This window comes from Aethalodelphis obliquidens, unplaced genomic scaffold (genome assembly GCF_003676395.1).
Source record: "Aethalodelphis obliquidens isolate GAN/ISIS:26980383/991018 unplaced genomic scaffold, ASM367639v1 scaffold87, whole genome shotgun sequence".
Classification (NCBI taxonomy): Eukaryota; Metazoa; Chordata; class Mammalia; order Artiodactyla; family Delphinidae; genus Aethalodelphis; species Aethalodelphis obliquidens.
In genome coordinates, this window is record NW_020838031.1 from 2,504,414 (window position 1) to 2,522,355 (window position 17,942).

General features: G+C 41.4%; 1 protein-coding gene across 7 annotated transcripts in view; it reads right to left on the reverse strand.

Moving 5' to 3' along the window:
• The window catches only part of TTC13 (tetratricopeptide repeat domain 13), a 67,070-nt gene that overhangs the window by 43,382 nt on the left and 5,746 nt on the right, over positions 1 to 17,942 (reverse strand). For 6 of the 7 annotated variants that reach the window (XR_003430204.1, XM_027094026.1, XM_027094025.1 and 3 more), the window contains exons 2-4: positions 9,522 to 9,616; positions 5,594 to 5,669; positions 2,264 to 2,334 (exon numbers count right to left, since the gene is read on the reverse strand). Coding sequence is in view for 6 of the 7 variants with exons in the window: in XM_027094026.1 (XP_026949827.1) it covers positions 2,264 to 2,334; positions 5,594 to 5,669; positions 9,522 to 9,616 (242 nt within the window). In the remaining variant the exon portion in view is untranslated. The remainder of the gene's footprint in view (positions 1 to 2,263; positions 2,335 to 5,593; positions 5,670 to 9,521; positions 9,617 to 17,942) is intronic. The other variant, XM_027094030.1, reaches the window with a different exon arrangement.

A 17,942-nucleotide genomic window follows, 5' to 3' on the forward strand; every position in this document is an offset into this window, starting at 1 on the left:
TGAAAAGCTCTTAAACAGGAATTATGTGCATCAGTTTCAAACATAAAGCCTAAATGCAAAAGTTATGTCCAGAAAAGCAGGCTCAAGTCTCTTATTAAAATTTTCAAAAAGAATTTTAGCACTTAATGTCAAATCTTGGTATTTTGCATTTAGCATAGTCATATAACGTAAAGAAAATGTGACAGATTTTCACCAAGCTCTATCTGGATGTCTCTAAATTTGCTCCTGCTTACTCCAGCGTGTCATGATTTTCCACATGTGTTATAAGGCAGAAAAGGCTGGGAAGCACCGAAACAAAGGGGAAGAGAGACATCCCCAAGAAGAGCACCGGCAGAAAAGCCAAAGGCATTGAATTCCCACGTAAAGACGTGTCATGAATGACAACGCAGTCTCGTCTTCTGCGGGCCCGTAGCGTTTGAACTTTCTGCTGCTCCATCATCCTCTATTCCTGCCCCATCGTAGCTTGAATCACCAAAGTCACCAGTCCAACCTTATAACCCACACATTCTCAAAGAAAAATTTACCAGTCGAAAGCAACCCAACGCAGATTGATGAAAATGTTATATCAAACTTCAACATATTAATATCTTTTCTTAGCACAAAGAGAAAAATTCTGATCTACCTTCTGAATGCGACTGCAAGGAAAAGATGTTTTACGATAATAAATGGACAACAGAGATATTATGGAGTCACTAAAATTATGATTGTAGAGAAAGACTGAAAAACATTTATAAAATTAAGTAAAAAAGTAATACAAAATAGTACATAAGTTCAGATTATAAAAAACAAATGCATACTTTGAAAAGGTCATAAACTTAAATAATGGTAGAGTGGCAGAATTAGGAAATTTTTCATTACTTAAAGTTTTTTCTTTAACGTTGTTATCTTGCCTTCAGCTAGACTGATAACAATATTTTTCAAAAAGTTAAATGAATTGCTAATACGTCTGCAAGCCTGTACTGTTGTCTTCTGTTGGCTACCGTAAATTAACTGACATTTGCTCCTATAAATGTATCAAAACCTCCCTTTCAAGCCAGGGTGTTAAAGTGCTTTCTTACCTTTTTAAATACTGCAATGCTAAACAGAAAGGCGATTTTTAAAACTTTATAATCTACCCGTCGTACTTTAAACTCCACTGAAGAATATTATTCCCTATGACCACTCAAACACATAGCCGCTTGGATCTAAGCACTTTAAAGTAATAACTATAAAAATATCTTATTGATTATTTGAGAGTGAAGATAGAATTGTCAACAGAATTAATCATATGTTTAAAAAGAGAAAACAAAAGCGGAGCAAAACTTTCAAAAATAATACTTTAAAATTAAGTCTGCCTGCTGGATTGAAATCTATCTATTGGCTCTTACTGTATTAGCACAGATGAATATGCCAGAATGGTCCTTCAAATAGCTGAAATTAACTGAGCACTTACTATGTGCCAGGCACCTAGTAAAGTACTTTTTAAGATATTTCATTCAAACTGAACGAGAATATTTTTGGAGGTAGTTATTATTATGCCCATAATCCAGGTGGTTAAATAACTTGCTAGTAAGCAGCAGAGTAGATGAGAACTTGGGTATTTCTAACTCTACTTGACCCTCCTGGACAGAGAATGGATAATGGCCAGGCATCTACCAGAGTACAGTTAAATCATGACCTGAGATACACAGCCAGCAATGTCAGGCTGCATTGCAGGTCTCCTATGCAACTCTTAACACTTGCGTATGAAAGCACTTGGTCTGTACCGGATTTTAACACAGCCATCAATCAATAGAGGCCCAATACTTCCACTGAGGAGTCTCATAATTATACTTTAAGGTGAGAAACAAATCCACGAATGGACTTAAGCGTGTAGATCAACTCCTGCATGGAGAGTAAACATCCGTAGCTCCAAGAATTTCCAGTGTCCACATCTCATGGGAGATATCAAGGTAGAGAGGAAAATGAACTGAAGCTGACGTTTGTCTTTTTGAAACTTGGTTTGAATCTCACCTCTGCCACCTGATGGTGGGGAGACTACAAGCAAATTGCCTGGTCTCCTTAGATCGCATTTTCCTCCTTTAAAATAAAGTAATACTGCAAAGATTAAATGAGAGCATGTTACAAGGCCTGCACTAAGAAAGTGCTCAGTCAGGGCTGATTTCCTTTACTTTCTTGTAAAATCTTAAAATCCATGTTTTATTGCAGCACTTTAGCTATGCATAAGTCCATATTTTTGTCGTGACTATAAACTTGCAATCATATAATTAAGAAGAAAAATTACCTGAAGCATTGTTGAAAAATGTCTTATTGCTTCATCATAGAGACCACTGCCAATCAACACATATGCAATAGCTATGAAAAAATACAGAAACATTAAAGGAACGAATAAAGGATCTCAGACTGGAATCGGTAACTAAATTCTTTACCAAATCTTAAAAGGCAGCTCCAAGGACTAGAAGCAGTTAAAGAAAACCTGGAAGTTAATAAGATGTAATTGAATTCTCCTACCACTCAGCACTTGCTAATCAGTCTTCTAGTTCCATCTAGATTTAAATTATTAAAGCCATCTATAAAACACCTGCCTACAAGAAGTAATTATCTTTTTCTAAGCCCATCACTCACTTTCAAATACCAAATAGTCTTTACGATGTTTCTTATCTATATATACAAAAGAGCTAGTAATAAGCCTGAATAATGTCCATATAACATGGCGATGTGACTTTACTGTGAAAGTTAGAAGAAATACCCCAATAGCATCACATATCTCGATTCCTGCAGGTGCTGAATTTACTGCCAATTACCTAGTAAGAACAAAAACAGAGGCTCCAATTAATATATATTAATATAGTGCTTAACTGTAGATATAATTCACAGCACTGCAAAAGACCACTAGTCTTTTCCCTAGCTCTTCTATTCAAAATATAGTCAAGACACTACTCAAAATATACTCTAAAGATCACAAATAGTTTTTAATCAAATTGTTTAGGTAAGTGGTATTTTGAAATTAGAGCCATGAATATCTCTTAAAACACGGCACAACTTAGACTGAACTTTTTCACCTGTCAAAAAAACCAATACATTTTAATATTCTAGATTACATTTTTATCTATAATATTTGCCCTAACTCCCTAACGTCCCAAATATCCCTGAAAAATTGTATTCCTAACTCAATATAATACTATTTTGATCATATTTCTTTGCAAAAAAAGCTTTATGCAACCCTCTAATTCAAGGACATAATTACGTGTTCAAGAAGATGGGGAACTAAAACTTTTAATGTCATTCAGAGTTTAAATTCCTTGACACTAAAAAGTAGTCAAAACATTAAATGCAGAAAGAGATTTAGAGTATCTTTATAACTAACCTGAGAAAAGTAAAGTTCAGAAACATCGAGTATCATAATAATACAAGAGCTTTGGGGGGCATTCATCAACATGAAAAGAGGACTGTTTTCATCCTAATTTTTTTGAAAAGATAATTAAACTCAAACTCCTATTCAGAATAATGGGCATGGATACTATTCAGGTAGTTGTAGCAGACAATGAGATAACCAGAGACCTCTTCGGCGGGGGTCAGCGGCATTAGTAGTAAAAACAACAACAACAACAATAATAGTTACATGTACAGTACTCTTAATACGTGCCAGGCACAATCCTAATTATATACATGCATTATAACCCATTTACTCCTTAATCGCAGTGAGGTAGGTACAACTGTCATCCCCATTTGCAGACACGGAAATGAAGCATTTAAACTGTCCAAAGGCAGCATGCAGTGAGACAAAGGAAACAGGCTGCCTGGCTCCAGGACCCACCCATCTCACCAACACGCTACCCTGAGAAAAATCTGGGCTGCACTGAAACTACTGTGCACGGGGCTGGACTGCAAAATGGTTTGAATTTCTTGATGATTGGATGAACAGGGACTGAAACATAAACTTGTGCATTTTTGAGTGTAGGAAGATACTTTAGAAAGCCAAGAACTGGGCTCAGATTCTGGCCCCGCCACTCTCTGGCTGTATCACCACAGGGACCTCAGTCGCTCTCATGACTCTCTGAGTCTTGCTTAACAAGCCTGTAGAAAATTTTCTTAGATTCCTTTCAGATCTAATTTTCAGAATTCCCTATCTATCTTCCCATAATCAGTAAATATCTGTTGAATGAACAAATGAATAAGTGACCCATAAAAACAAATACGGCTTTAGCGGATAAATGTTATACTTGGCAACATGTTGAAAATTTTCGTCCTTGGCTAGCCTACTGAACTCCACGCAAATAAAATCAAATGCAGCTCTCAAATATTTCCAACTAAAAGTAAATATTTTTTTGAGAAAAACCCAAAAGTATGCATTAAAAAGTAACCTAAATCTTGGACAAATATAAATAACTATTCGTACTAGGATCTAAATTTGGTTGTGGGAGTTCAAAGACATAAAGAAAAAACTAGGATAGCTGGAATCTCCCTGAAATTGTTCATAACCAGCAATTCCACATCTCCCCACAACATGTATGTTGACAGAGGTCATTTTTCCAAGAAAAAAAAATACTGAGGTTCAAGAGCTCCTAAGCCAGCTCAGGGCCTATCCTATCCCAGGGTGTACTACGATTATTCTTAGAGCACAGGACAGGCCTGGCACACGTCAGACTCTTAATTCATTATTTAATAAATGAATATAAGGCTGAACAGAATCCAAGGACTACAACAGAGACCAAATCTGATGCCTTAAAGGATAATTAATTCTCAAAGCCCACTCAAAGAATATAAACAAAAAGTGATTAATACTTTCAAAATAGTCAACTCTCAATTATCTGCACTAACAAAGGAAGACGCCAATACAAGAAGTGCTCAGTCTTAATATAAAATGCATATGGTAGAAGAAAGGATAAAATGGTTATGTGTAAATCAGACAGAAAAAAATTTCTGCAGGTGCTCTGGGCCACCAGGCAACATGTGGGAGAATGCACTTATGTGAAATCTGTCCAGCTGCAGTGTTCAGTCCTCTATTCAATTTTGTTTCCACTCTTTCAAGTGTGAGCTGACCAGGCACTGATGGAGACACACCCAGAGCATATCAGGCACTGGCGAAACCAGACTGTTTTAAGACACGCCTTGAACAAGCCAAACTGCATGACCTGTTTGCAGATTAGAATGAACTCAACTTTCTACACCCACATGCTTAGACCCAACAATAACTGATTGGCCCCACAGTAAAATTAACTCAAACCTAGCTATTTTATTACAAAGAAGACTGAAGTAGGTATGATTCTCTCCTGCTTTTACTTCTCTATCGTTCATATTTGATGACAGCACACAAATAACCTTCTAATGAATGCTAGTAGCTCATGAGAACTCGTTACCATAATTATTAATCTCCACAGAAACACAGGTGTGGAACAGTCCTTACGGATTCCATCCAGACCTTTTATTTTATGACTTATAGTACCGAGACCCTCACAAGGGTTGAATGCCCTCCCTACCCAAGATCAACCCTCTCGTGCTGGCAGAGCCAGGCTCTGTGCTCTTTCTGTCTCACCATCCTGCCTACCTGCTCTGCATCTGATCATAAATTCTAGGCAAATATCACAGGAACAGCCCCCGAGTCAAGTCTCACCTAACTCTTCATTTGTGCTGTCATTATCAGTAGCAAATGGGAATCTCTTTTGTTCGGCAATAGACTTGGCCTGGCTCTGAAATGAAAACAAACATACATTTTTAGCTTATCGCAGATGAGGAGAAACTTACCATGAAACCTGTATTTAAAAGAATTAAAGCTACCTTTGATTTATATGAAAGCAAGAAAATATTCACATTAAGTCACATCAATCATGTACTTCGGGACACAATTTGTGCTGTAACTGATTTGCTTCCTCTTCTTATCGCTAGTGGTTTTTGGTTTCCAGGAACACCTATCTTTCTACTTTCATGGGGATTAATCTTCCCGGCTGTTTCAAAGCTCCCTCCACAGACGACTCAATGACATCGATCATGTTACAAAGATCACACTCTAGTGTTTGGTCTCCAAAGTGGCTTGATAACAGAATATTTTTTCAAATACATTTATTGATTTCTGACTGCGTTGAGTCTTTGCTGCTGCGCGCAGGCTTTCTCTAGTTGTGGCGAGCAGGGCCTACTCTTCACTGCAGTGCTCGGGCTTCTCACTGCGGAGGCTTCTCTTGTTGCGGAGCACGTGCTCTAGGGGCGCGGGCTTCAGCAGTTGTGGCTCGCGGGCTCAGTAGTTGTGGCTCGCAGGCTCTAGAGCGCAGGCTCAGTAGTTGTAGTGCATGGGGCTTAGCTGCTCTGCGGCATGTGGGATCTTCCCGGGCCAGGGCTCGAACCCATGCCCCTGCATTGGCAGGTGGATTCTTAACCACTGCACCGCTAGGGAAGTCCCCCAGAATACTGCCTTTTAAACTTTAAAAATAGTTTAGAAGTAAGAGCTACAGTTTGTTGGGACTTCCCTGGGGGTTCAGTGGTTAAGTCTTCGCCTTCCAATGCAGGGGGCCCAGGTTCAATCCCTGGTTGGGGAGCTAAGATCCCACATGCCTCGCGGCCAACAAACCAAAAGAAAACATAAAACAGAAGCAATATTGTAACAAATTCAATAAAGACTTTAGAAATGGTCCACATCAAAAACAATCTTTAAAAAAAAAAAGCTATAGGTGGTACAGGGATGACACCATAATAGGACCAGCAAAACCTGACCAAGAAACAAGACATGCTATTAAATAACGCATAGCAGGCGATGAACATAACCATACTACTTGATGCATACGCAGACACGCACGTGCACACTTGGCAGAAAAGCTAAAGCAAAAGCGGAAGCTAGGGAAAAACTAAGTAAGTTAGCTTAGCAATGGGAAAGATTTTATAGGCAGCAACGGTCCAACATACAAAACGACGGCTCTACTGTGTTTTGGAGACAAATCATGTCTGATTATGAAACAGCTGTCACTTTGCCAGAAGATTTGACTGTTGACACTAAGTCGTGATATGCTCAGCCTACAGGGCACACATTAAAGTGATAACTTCATACCAGATTCACCTAAGATATGGTGAAAACCTGTACACACACATAGACAGGAAAAGCTAAGATAATACAAGACTAAAGATGTCGCTTTTGGCAAAACTTTACGATCAGAACCAAGTGACATCTCAATTATTTGAATTCCTCTTTTTGTCAATCCATTGTACAGATGCCTACAGGCATGTATGACAGCCAAATAATTCTACACAGGGGACTCTTCTGACTGATGGATATGCTCTTTGGCTAATGACTGGTACTCACTAGCCATAGTCTCTTGGGCTTCACTGACTCAGCAGAGTAACAGGTATTTCCACCTATATTCCCTACACTCTTAAAGTCAAGATTGATGTTCAGATACAGAGTGGTTTTGGGTTTGCCTATAAAACAAGTCAAGAATAAGCCTCTACTTAGAACACAAGTTAAAAGACACAGGTCAGAAGGGATCCCATCTCAGGAGACTCAGAGCTCTCGCTTCATTCCGTTCAGGACCCCAAACCAAATGAAACACCTGAAAATTCTACCGCTTTGGGAATGTTTATGCTTTATTTCTTCCAGTAAAACCTTGATGGCTAGAGGGGAATTCTGTCAGCTCTTTCTTGCCTTGCTCTATAGCTGGGAGCTTCCACACATGGGAACCTCATTCGGCTTCTTTAGGAAGTGGCAGATTCCACAACACGTGAGGGCAGCACAGCACTGTACATACATCCAGGTGTGACCAGACACAAGTCCTTCCTGTTTACCAGCTGCTTACAGACAAACACATAAGTGCAAAACATTTTCTACTTGATAAATTGCTTAGAGCCAAGGAAAGGGGTCTATAAACAACACTTTTAATACTTCAAAAACTTTTTATTATTTCATCCAGTATTCAACGAAGGTCTTGACAACCATTTGCCAAGACTTTGTGCAAAAAGATGGGAAGAGAAGAGAAATGAAATCCCATAAGAAGAAGAAATCATTTACTAAGCAACAATAAGAATATGCTGAAGAGCATATCTGATTTTAAAGGGTTTGTATTATATTAGAAATAAAATTTATAACAGAAGTGGGCAGGCAAAGTATAGTAGGGACAAATTCATTTCCTGATCAAAAAGAATCTTCCCCACGTCTAATACTGCAACTATAGATATCTTCTGTGGACAGAGTGGAGCAGCTATGATCAAGGAAGTTTAAACACACAACCCCACGTTGCTAGTAGACTAACTCCAATCCACCTTTCAGGTCCCTGCTCATGGTTCACTTCCTGAAAGCTGTCTTGCCTGATACCCCTAACTTAAGGGAGATTATGTTGACCCTTTGTTTTTCCTTCATATGATTTGCACAGTTATACTTCTATGCTTACCTGTATAATTATTTGATTAGTAGCTATAGAGCCCTAAGTGCTGGGACCAAGCCTCTCTGGCTCACCACTCCCTGGCTAAGTACTTGCTTAGCTCAACGCTTGACAGAAATAGGTGCAAAATAAATATCTGGAAAATGAATGAATAAATGAAGAGTTTAACTCCCATATTTTCAACCTAGGGAAAACAAAAGGCCTAGACTTATCAGCTTTCTCCCGTAGGTTACTAGCTAGTACCATCTTAAACTGGAAAGGCAAATAGTAGGTAATATTTGAATTACTATCAGCAAGAAGGTCCCTAATAACTCTAAGAATCTAATCACTTCTCCAAGGTGGGGATGATCCAGTTTCTATTTAAATGTTTTCAGTGATGGCCAACTCACTACTTCACAAGTTAGCCCATTCTGGTTTGGGACAGGTCTAATTCAAAAGTTCTTCCATATACCACGTTGATGACTATGCAAATGAGTTAAGTAAAATCAGTTGATCATTCTCTAGTTTGCAGTTTCTACCCATACTGAGTAGTTCTTACATGAAAAGGCAGAAGAGCTTTGTCTGGAAAAGAAAAGAGTATCCCTAAAGGGAAATTTTAAACAAAAGAAGCCAACAATATCTATGTGGATGTTGAAGGAAAAGGCCTGGTGAAAAACTGTTAACCTTGGGCACTGAAAGAAGAGCAGCCTCACAGAATTAAGTGTGAACAAAAATACCCTGGCACGTGGAGGCAGCCGGGCCAGAGGGGGACACACGCTAGCACAATAGGCAGATGCACGTTACGTGGCACGGGGCCAGGTGCTCGTCCCTGGAATGGAGAGGTCTCTGGTACAGCTTAGCTGGTACTGATTAAAAAAACATAGATACAAAAGATACACAGGCAAAGGCTGGAAAAATAAGATTATACGCTACCTTCAAATCCGTAAGGCTCCTAGAAATAAGGTTCAGCCATGATCTCCTTTATTCCTTGGAAGTTGAAAGTAAAGAGTCCTAGGTCCAGAATGACCAACCATCCAATGCATAAGACATAATAATTCAATGTGACTAAACACCAGATGACCTATCTTTATCTTATGCAACTGGACTCAACTCCTAGTTGATAAACAGACGCAATCTCTACCTTTTGGAACTAGTATCACCATGTTTCAGGTCACAAAAACAGAAGGCATAGAAGATGCATACCAGAATCTTTTCAGTGTTGAGGGAAAGCAAAGAGTCACAGGGTGGTGGTCCTTTGGGTTCGCAGTCGGAGTCATGGAAGTTCAAAAAGGATGACTCTGAAAAGCAAACAGTCCTTGTTATTCTCCTTACCTTAGATGTATGGCTCTTAGGTGCTTAACTATGAATTGCAATGTGAAGAATCCACAAAATCAAAACAAGGACAAGTGTAAAAAACACTAAAAGGGGCATCCTGTCTTCCACCTCTACAACTGGGTAACATTTTATAGTTTCCAAGTATCTCACACACGCCTCGGTGACTTTGTCCTCACAACAGTGAACACAGCTGTTAAGACCCTTTCATGGGATACCTCTGAGGTGGCAGCATTTCCCAGAGGTTAAAAACAAAAATCACAAAGAGGGGAACAAAGTCAAGCCAGGAAGACCTGATGCTAAGAGGTATGTGCTAAGGATCTAGTATCCAGAATATCTAAAAACTCCTCAAATTCAACAAGAAAAAGACAACCCCGTTTTAAAAACGGGTAAAGGACTTGAACCGGCAACTCTCCGAAGATATACAAACAGCCACTGAGTACATGAAAAGATGCTCTACATCATTATTAACTAATGAATACAAATCAAACCACAAGGAGGTACCAATTCACACCCACTAGGATGGCTATAATTTTTTTTTTTTAATGGGAAATCACAAGTGCTGGCAAGGAGGCAGAGAAATTGAACCCTTGTGCAATGCTGATGGGGATGTAAAACTGTGTGGCCACTGTAGAGTTGGCTGGTTCCTCCAAAAGTTAAAGATACAATTACCACCTGGTCCCGCTATTCCGCTCCTAGGTACGTACCCCAAAGAACTGAATACAGGGACTCAGACAAGCACACATATGCACATGTTCACAGCAGCACTATTTACGATAACCAAAAGGTGGAAACAGCCTAAATGTCCATCAACAGAAAACAGATAAACAATTGTGGTGTATACACATAGTGGAATATTATTCAGTCTTAAAAATGAATGAAGTGGGGACTTCCCTGGTGGTCCAGTGGTTGAGAATCTTCCTTCCAATGCAGGGGACGCAGGTTTGAGCGCTGGTTGGGGAACTAAGATCCCACATGCCGCGGGGCAACGAAGCCGCACGCCGCAACTACTGAACCCGTGTGGCACAACTAGAGAGTCCGCACTGCAACTACAGAGCCCACACGCTCTGGAGCCTGCGTGCCACAACTCGAGAGAGAAAACCCACGTGCCACAACGAAAGATCCCACGTGTCTCAACTAAGACCCAACGCAGCCAAAAATAAATATTTTTTAAAAAACGAATGAAGTACTATTACATATTACAACATGGAAGAACCTCCAAAACAAAAACTAAGTGAAAGAAACTAGACACAAAAGGTCACATATTGTATGATTCCGTTTATATGAAATGTCCAGAATAGGCAAATCCACAGACACAGTATGCATCTTGGCGGCTGAAGGAGGGAATGGAGAGAAACTGCCTGGCGGGCAAGGAGTTTACTTTGGAGTGATGGAAGTGTTTTGAGGTAATTGCACTGCCTGGTCAATGTACTAAATGTCACTGAACTGTTCACTTGAACATGGTTGATTTTACATTATGTGATTTTTTTTTTTTTGGCGGTACGCAGGCCTCTCACTGTTGTGGCCTCTCCCGTTGCGGAGCACAGGCTCCAGACGCGCAGGCTCAGCGGCCATGGCTCACGGGCCCAGCCGCTCCGCGGCATGTGGGATCCTCCCAGACCAGGGCACGAACCTGTGTCCCCTGCATCGGCAGGCGGACTCTCAACCACTGCGCCACCAGGGAAGCCCCCAATTCCCATTTTAAAGAAGAGGAAAACGAGGCCGACAGCCTAAGCAATTTGCAAAAGGCCACCCTCCAGCAAAGCAATGGAGGTGTTGGTTGGCTGCCTGCCATGAAAGAGTGAAGGCAGATCTCAGCGAAGTTAAGGACTTCACAGGTGAAGGTCCATGGGAGGCTGGCAGGACCGGGAGAGTGGCCCAGGCAGAGATGCAGCATACTGTCAATCTTTTGCCTTCTTAGCTGACTCGAGCTGAATATTTTATCGGTCCACATTACTGAACTTTTAACAGCTCTATTAATGTCTTCATTTACACACTGGATAACTGTGCCATCTACACGTAATTACATCAAGGTCTTTTAATATTTATACTCACTTAGCATCTTATTTTACTGGACAAAACCTCCCCAAAGTGCTCAATAATACTCGTGGTAAAAGGCACTCCTGCTTAGTCCTGACGTTAACATGTCATTTGATGACCCAGAATTTCCTCAACTTTTGACAGTAACATTTTTAACATTTACAAACATCCAGTGGGAAGCTGCTCTATGTGCCTATTTTGAGACTGATATATTTTACCATATAAAGGAAGGGTGGAGATCGATGCACTTTACCATATAAAGGAAGAATTCTCCTATTCTTTGCTTTACCCAAAATTTTAAATCAGGAAAGCTGGCTGAAATTTATCAAGTGATTTTGGATATTTCTTTATGATAATCATGATTGCTCTCCTTTGATCTATCAAGGTGATTAATTCCTTAAAAAGTTGAACCATCTTTTGTACTTCTAGAATAAACTAATTGATCAAGGCAGATTATTTTGTTTGCTGGCTTCAGTTTACTAATATTTTACTTTGGATTTCTATAACTATGTTAATAGCTTTCTTTTCTGCCCCCGAACTTTATCAGATTCTGGCATCAGTGTTTTTGCTGGTTTGGTAAGGTCTGTGATACAAGACTAGTTTGTTCTAGTTGTAACTAGAGTTGTCTGGAACAGGAGGTTAAATTTGTTCTTTAATCTAAAAATATTTAACTCACTATGGATTCAATTATTTTCAAATAATAACCCAACCAGCTGTATTTAAATGCTACAGATTTCCATGAAATTAGGAAAAGTCTGTTTTCTTCCTTGTTCAGGTCATACAAGTAATGTCATTGTGATTACTGCAGAAACAGTCTCAAAACACATTATAGAATCTCATCTTTTTCTTCTGCATCATCTTCCTGGATATTTCTCTACTGCTTCTTATTTTTAACCTATTAGCAGAGGTTTCTGCACTGTTGTCTCTTAAATTCTAACGGCCGCTACAGTTGCGCACATGCCCCCTCATTCATTACGTGCAGTTGCATCTGCTCCCTACTTACACGTCAGCCTTATCAGATTCATCTATTTTATTCTTTTCTAAAGAAGCAGCTCTTGGGTCTATTGATCCATTCCGTTGTTGCTCTGTTTCTAATTCATTTACTCTGGCTTTGGTCTTCTTAGCCCTGCAATTTCCTTTATTTCCTCTTCTAGTTTCCCAAGTTTAGTATCCAGTTCATTTATTCCCTTTCTTCTTTAGTATTAAGATGCCATGGAGGGCTTCCCTGGTGGCGCAGTGGCTGAGAGTCCGCCTGCCGATGCAGGGGACACGGGTTCGTGCCCCGGTCCGGGAAGATCCCACGTGCCGCGGAGCGGCTAGGCCCGTGAGCCATGGCCGCTGAGCCTGCACGTCCAGAGCTTGTGCTCCGCAACGAGAGAGGCCACAGCGGTGAGGAAGAAAGATCAAAGACAGTGGGGACAGAAGGAGATATGAAGGAAAAAGGACAGGGCTTTGAGAAAATTGGGCACAGGAAGAGGAAAGAGGCACTGTTTCCCGTTTGTGCAGCTAGAGAGGGGTAGTGCCTGTATCTGAAGTGGGGAGTCTAAGAGGAAGAGTGCTTTTAGAGGGAAGTAAAGCGCTAACTCTGGGTTTAAGCAATTGCTCATGAGATGCTAAACCAGGAAGCTGTCTTGCATATAGTTAGGAAATTCCAGAGAAAGAGCTACAGATATAAATCTGATAATCATTAACTGATGGTAGATGATTAATCAGGAAATGTAGGTAGGATCTCTAAGGAAGCTTAGGAAGCTTAAGTTTAATGAGAAGAAAAGAGCTGACCCTGGTGGGAACAAGATACTTAAGAGGCGGAGGGAGAATCAACTTGATAATTTACCTTTTTTCTAAAGAGCTACCTATTTCTTTGAACTGTTCTACATCTTTGTCATAAAGCTATACAGAGAGTTATAATGATTCCTAAAGGCAAATACAGTTGACCCTTGAACAACATGGGGGTTTGGGGTGCCAATCCTCCATGCAGTTGAAAATCTGCGTATAACTTGTGGTTAGCCCTCCGAATCCGCAGTTGTGTAGCACTGTAGTATCTCCTACTGAAAACAATCCATGTACAAGTGAACCTGCACAGTTCAAACCCGTGCTGGTTAAGGGTCATCTGTATTTGTTTCCTCTCATTTTCCTTGATTACCCTTGCTAGATGATTGTCTAAACTTTACCAGTTATTTTCAAACAATCAGCTCTTCTACTTAAAGCGCCTCTTTCCCTGACTTCAAATGTAATTAATTAGTTCTGCAGCAAAGTAACAGAGGGGTTCAGAGCACAGGCCGTGGCGCCAGACTGACTCAGATGAGATGCCTAACTGGCTGCTTGACTTTGGGCAAGTCCTTTAATTTCTCCTAGCCTCAGATGCCTCATCTGTAAAACAGGAATAACTACCACCACACACCCTCTTAGGGCAACTGTGAGGAATAGACGTAATGCCCACAGTTCACAGAATGATTGTTAAATGTTAGTATATACATCTAGGCTAAAATTGCTGGGGTTTTCTTGTAAATTTCTTCTTCCTGCTTTTCTGAAGTTTATTTTGGCCTTCACAGTACTTTACAGCTTTCAAGATACTTTCACAGACATTATTTCTTTTGGTCCTCCATCCTCTGAGGCTGGTAGAACATACCTTGGGCTCACTGTACACGTGGGGAATGATGCTCAATGTTAATGGACACGTTTAAGGTCACAAAAATGAAGAAACAATGAAGCGAAGATTCGCCACAGATGCGCTCTAGGACACCCCAGCGATAGGGGCACACGGCACATTTGTCACCGCTCATTCTGCCAAAGCGGGGTCCTGGTAATAGTCTACTACAGCAATGCCATCCAACTTCTTTCTTCTCCCCCTCAACCTTACACACAGCTGACTTTAAGAAGAGCATCTTTGGTGGAGAGACAGGAGCTGACTGTAGGACATTGAGACAGTATATATAAACATCTTCTTTGAGGAATTCTGCTGTAAAAGGGAACAGAGAGATGAGGTGGTGGCTGGAAGGACTCGGTGGTCCTGTCTTTGTTGCCTGTTTTTCAAGATGGGCGCTGCACCAGGCAGAAGCCACGGGTCCTCCAAGGAGATAGGACCGCAGGCAAAGGCTATAAGTACAGCTGTGGGCGGGCTGACAGCTAGAATGGTGGGAAAGCGTGGAAATTCTCAATCAAATAAGAGGACAGCATTGCCTCCTGCTGAGGAGAGGCGGTGTTACTGCAAAGAGCATGCGTGTGTCACACATTCCTGTCCTGCAAGGGAAAGCTGACTGAAAGTTTGCGTTTCCCCGAAGGAAAATGTTTCATAAGGAATTCCACAGCTGCTTCTGTGCTCATCACTTGACCACCTGGCGCTAGGTATAACAGACGGTGGGCCAGGTTCACCTGAACACAAGGATGACTGGGCTTTTCCCATGGAGGAGCCAGAACTTGGAAGTCAGGTACCACATATTTATCGACAATGCTCGTCCCAGGTGTAGGGTAACCCGGGAAGAGCAGACCGCATTACCGTGGCTGGAGGAGCTCCCTAAAGGTCAAACAGGTGCTACACGGCATCAACTTGTAGTACCTTTGCTTTTTTTTTTTGTCGTCAGTAACTGGACTTTAATGAGTAATTCTGGTAAAAGCGTTTTTGCACAGATATGCAGGTATAAAACACATATAAAAAATGAACAAAAAGATTCCTTCTCTCCTTAAGTACATCTTAGAACAGCCATGACTAAGTTTAACGTGATATATATTTCAGAGCTTAAAACCCAAGAAACTTTGCTTTTATCAGTTTCTGCATTTGTAAGACAACCACTGTTGAGAGTGAAGCTAGGTCCCCCTGAAACCGAGCTGTCCTGTCAAGTTTATGATTAACCTTTCTATCCAAGACTTTATTCTCTTTCTTATCCTGCTCCCTGTTCCCCCTCAAGATTGAGGAGTATCAAAGAAAAGGTGGGGGGGAGGGTTGACCCCTGCGGGGTCCTCCCGGGTACCAAAGCCCCTCCATGTCACCTGTTCCTTGTTTGTGGAAAAAGGCTTTAGTCTCCTAGGTCTTCCCTGAGTTCCAAAGAGCAGACTCAAGCAGTTACTAATTAGGGAAGTGAGGGAATGCAGAAACTAAGGAAAAAAGGTCAAGCAAGAAACGTAATGGTAGCTTAAACAGTTCAGCGACAGAAGTCCTAGTTCCTCCTAAAGGACGATAACCTTGGAGTTGTTCTGCAGAAACTAAGACCCCACCCAGGTGGACGATGGTGACGACCTGCTGATCACAAGCCAGACTGGTTGGAACCAGAAGCTTGATGATTAAGATCCCCAAAACATCACCTTATTTCCTCACCACCAACCAATCAGAAGGAGTGCACGTGCACAGGCTACAACTCTCACCCCAAATGTTGCCTTTAAAACCCTTCCCTGAAAGCCATCAGGGAGTCTGGACTTTCTGAGCATAAGCTGCTAGCCCTCCTGGCTTGGCGCCCTGCAGATAATCGAACTTTCCTTCACCACAGCCCGGTGTCAGCAGACTGGCTTTGCGGTGCTGTGGGTGTGCAGACTCAAGTTCGGTTCAGTAACAAGGACGTTGTAGATTACCTTGCTGGATGGTCCCAGGTGGTACTTTTCCTTTAGAATGTAATAACAGGAAAAGTAATAACAGGGAAAATTCTCCTCTGAAGAATTTATATGCTTCTTTTGTTCTAATAAAATACTATTCATCAGTGCCTGAGATGTGTAAGGTATCATAAAACAACTTGAAAATAGAGGCCGCCCACTGAGAATTAGATTATAAAGTCAACATATAACTAGTCCTCTAGAACAAGGATCTGAAAAAGCCATCTTAAAAGAGACAGGACGGCTTTTTAGCAAAACATGAATGTAATTTGACTGAAGCTGTATTAACTCAGCAAAGTATTTTAAAAGTAAAGTACTTGTAAAGAAGGTATAAAACCAAAGGAAAAGGAGTTGGTCAGCTGCACAGAATGGAAAAAGAAGCATGGAAGCAAGTTACGGGGCGCTGATCCAGGAACAGAACAGGATGGCAGGTGCTGCCGCCAGCATACTGGGCAGCGGGCCGTAACCACAAAGACTGCTCACTTAGCCTGGGGTTATAAACTGCGCTGAAAATGCATCGCAGGCTCAGGGTGGCACGCGCTCTTAAGAGCTGAAGACTTTCGCATAAGCCCACACGTACTGTCAAACGTCATCAGCTCTACTGGGAAAGCTGAAGCAGATCTAGGCAGTGACGTGAAACCGTTAGAGATAAGGAAACACAGTGTCGCTTAGAACACTCCAAACACAGGCAGGAAAAAGTCACAAGAGAAGTCAACTGGTCTTTCGTGCAGAAGTCGTGCCAGGTGGAGGACAGACCACCTGACACGGGACCCCCGGGCACCTGTGTGAAGAACGCCAGTGCCTGAGCAGAGTCCATGCACTGTGCCGGTTCCTGAGGCAGAAATGAAGCCACAGCAAATATTTCCCAATGAAACAAGGGTGACGTAGAATAAGACTTTCTTAGCACGCTTTAAAACAGACAGCAGCTATTGATTTGGGGTTCTTCGGGGTTCTTTCTGGTTACACGCGTTACTCAGTTTGTGAAAATTTATGGAGCGTTACACTTGTGATGCACACATTTTTCTGCATATGTCATATTTCAATAAAGAGCAAAAATAAAGACAGCAGAAGGAAAATGTTGGAAAGCATTAACCCGAAGGGAAAAGCATTAAAATTCTGTTATTTTAATAAATTTTGTACTTATTCTATCTGCAAGATAACAAGCCCAAACAAAAAGATAAGATGACCTCTTTAAAACACTACACTGTGAAAAGGGGATGCTTTATAAGTTGGTCAGTCAGGCAAGTATCTACTGAGTGCAAAGAAACCAAGCTGTCACTACAGGCTGTAAAAGAGACTCCTTGAAAAGTTTTTGTATAGAAAGTACTCTGCCACTTCCTGTAGTCATATGCTCCAGGTATGTAGGCTTAAAAACCCAGGCCAGGGCTTCCCTGGTGGCGCAGTGGTTGAGAGTCCGCCTGCCGATGCAGGGGACACGGGTTCGTGCCCGGGTCCGGGAAGATCCCACGTGCCGCGGAGCGGCTGGGCCCGTGATCCATGTCCGCTGAGCCTGAGCGTCCGGAGCCTGTGCTCCGCGACGAGAGAGGCCACAGCGGTGAGAGGCCCGCGTACCGCAAAAAAACAAACAAACAAATAAATCAAAAAAAAACCAGGCCACATATCTTTTGCCCTCATCCAGAGGGGAAGAGAATTAACCTCTGTCACCCAAAG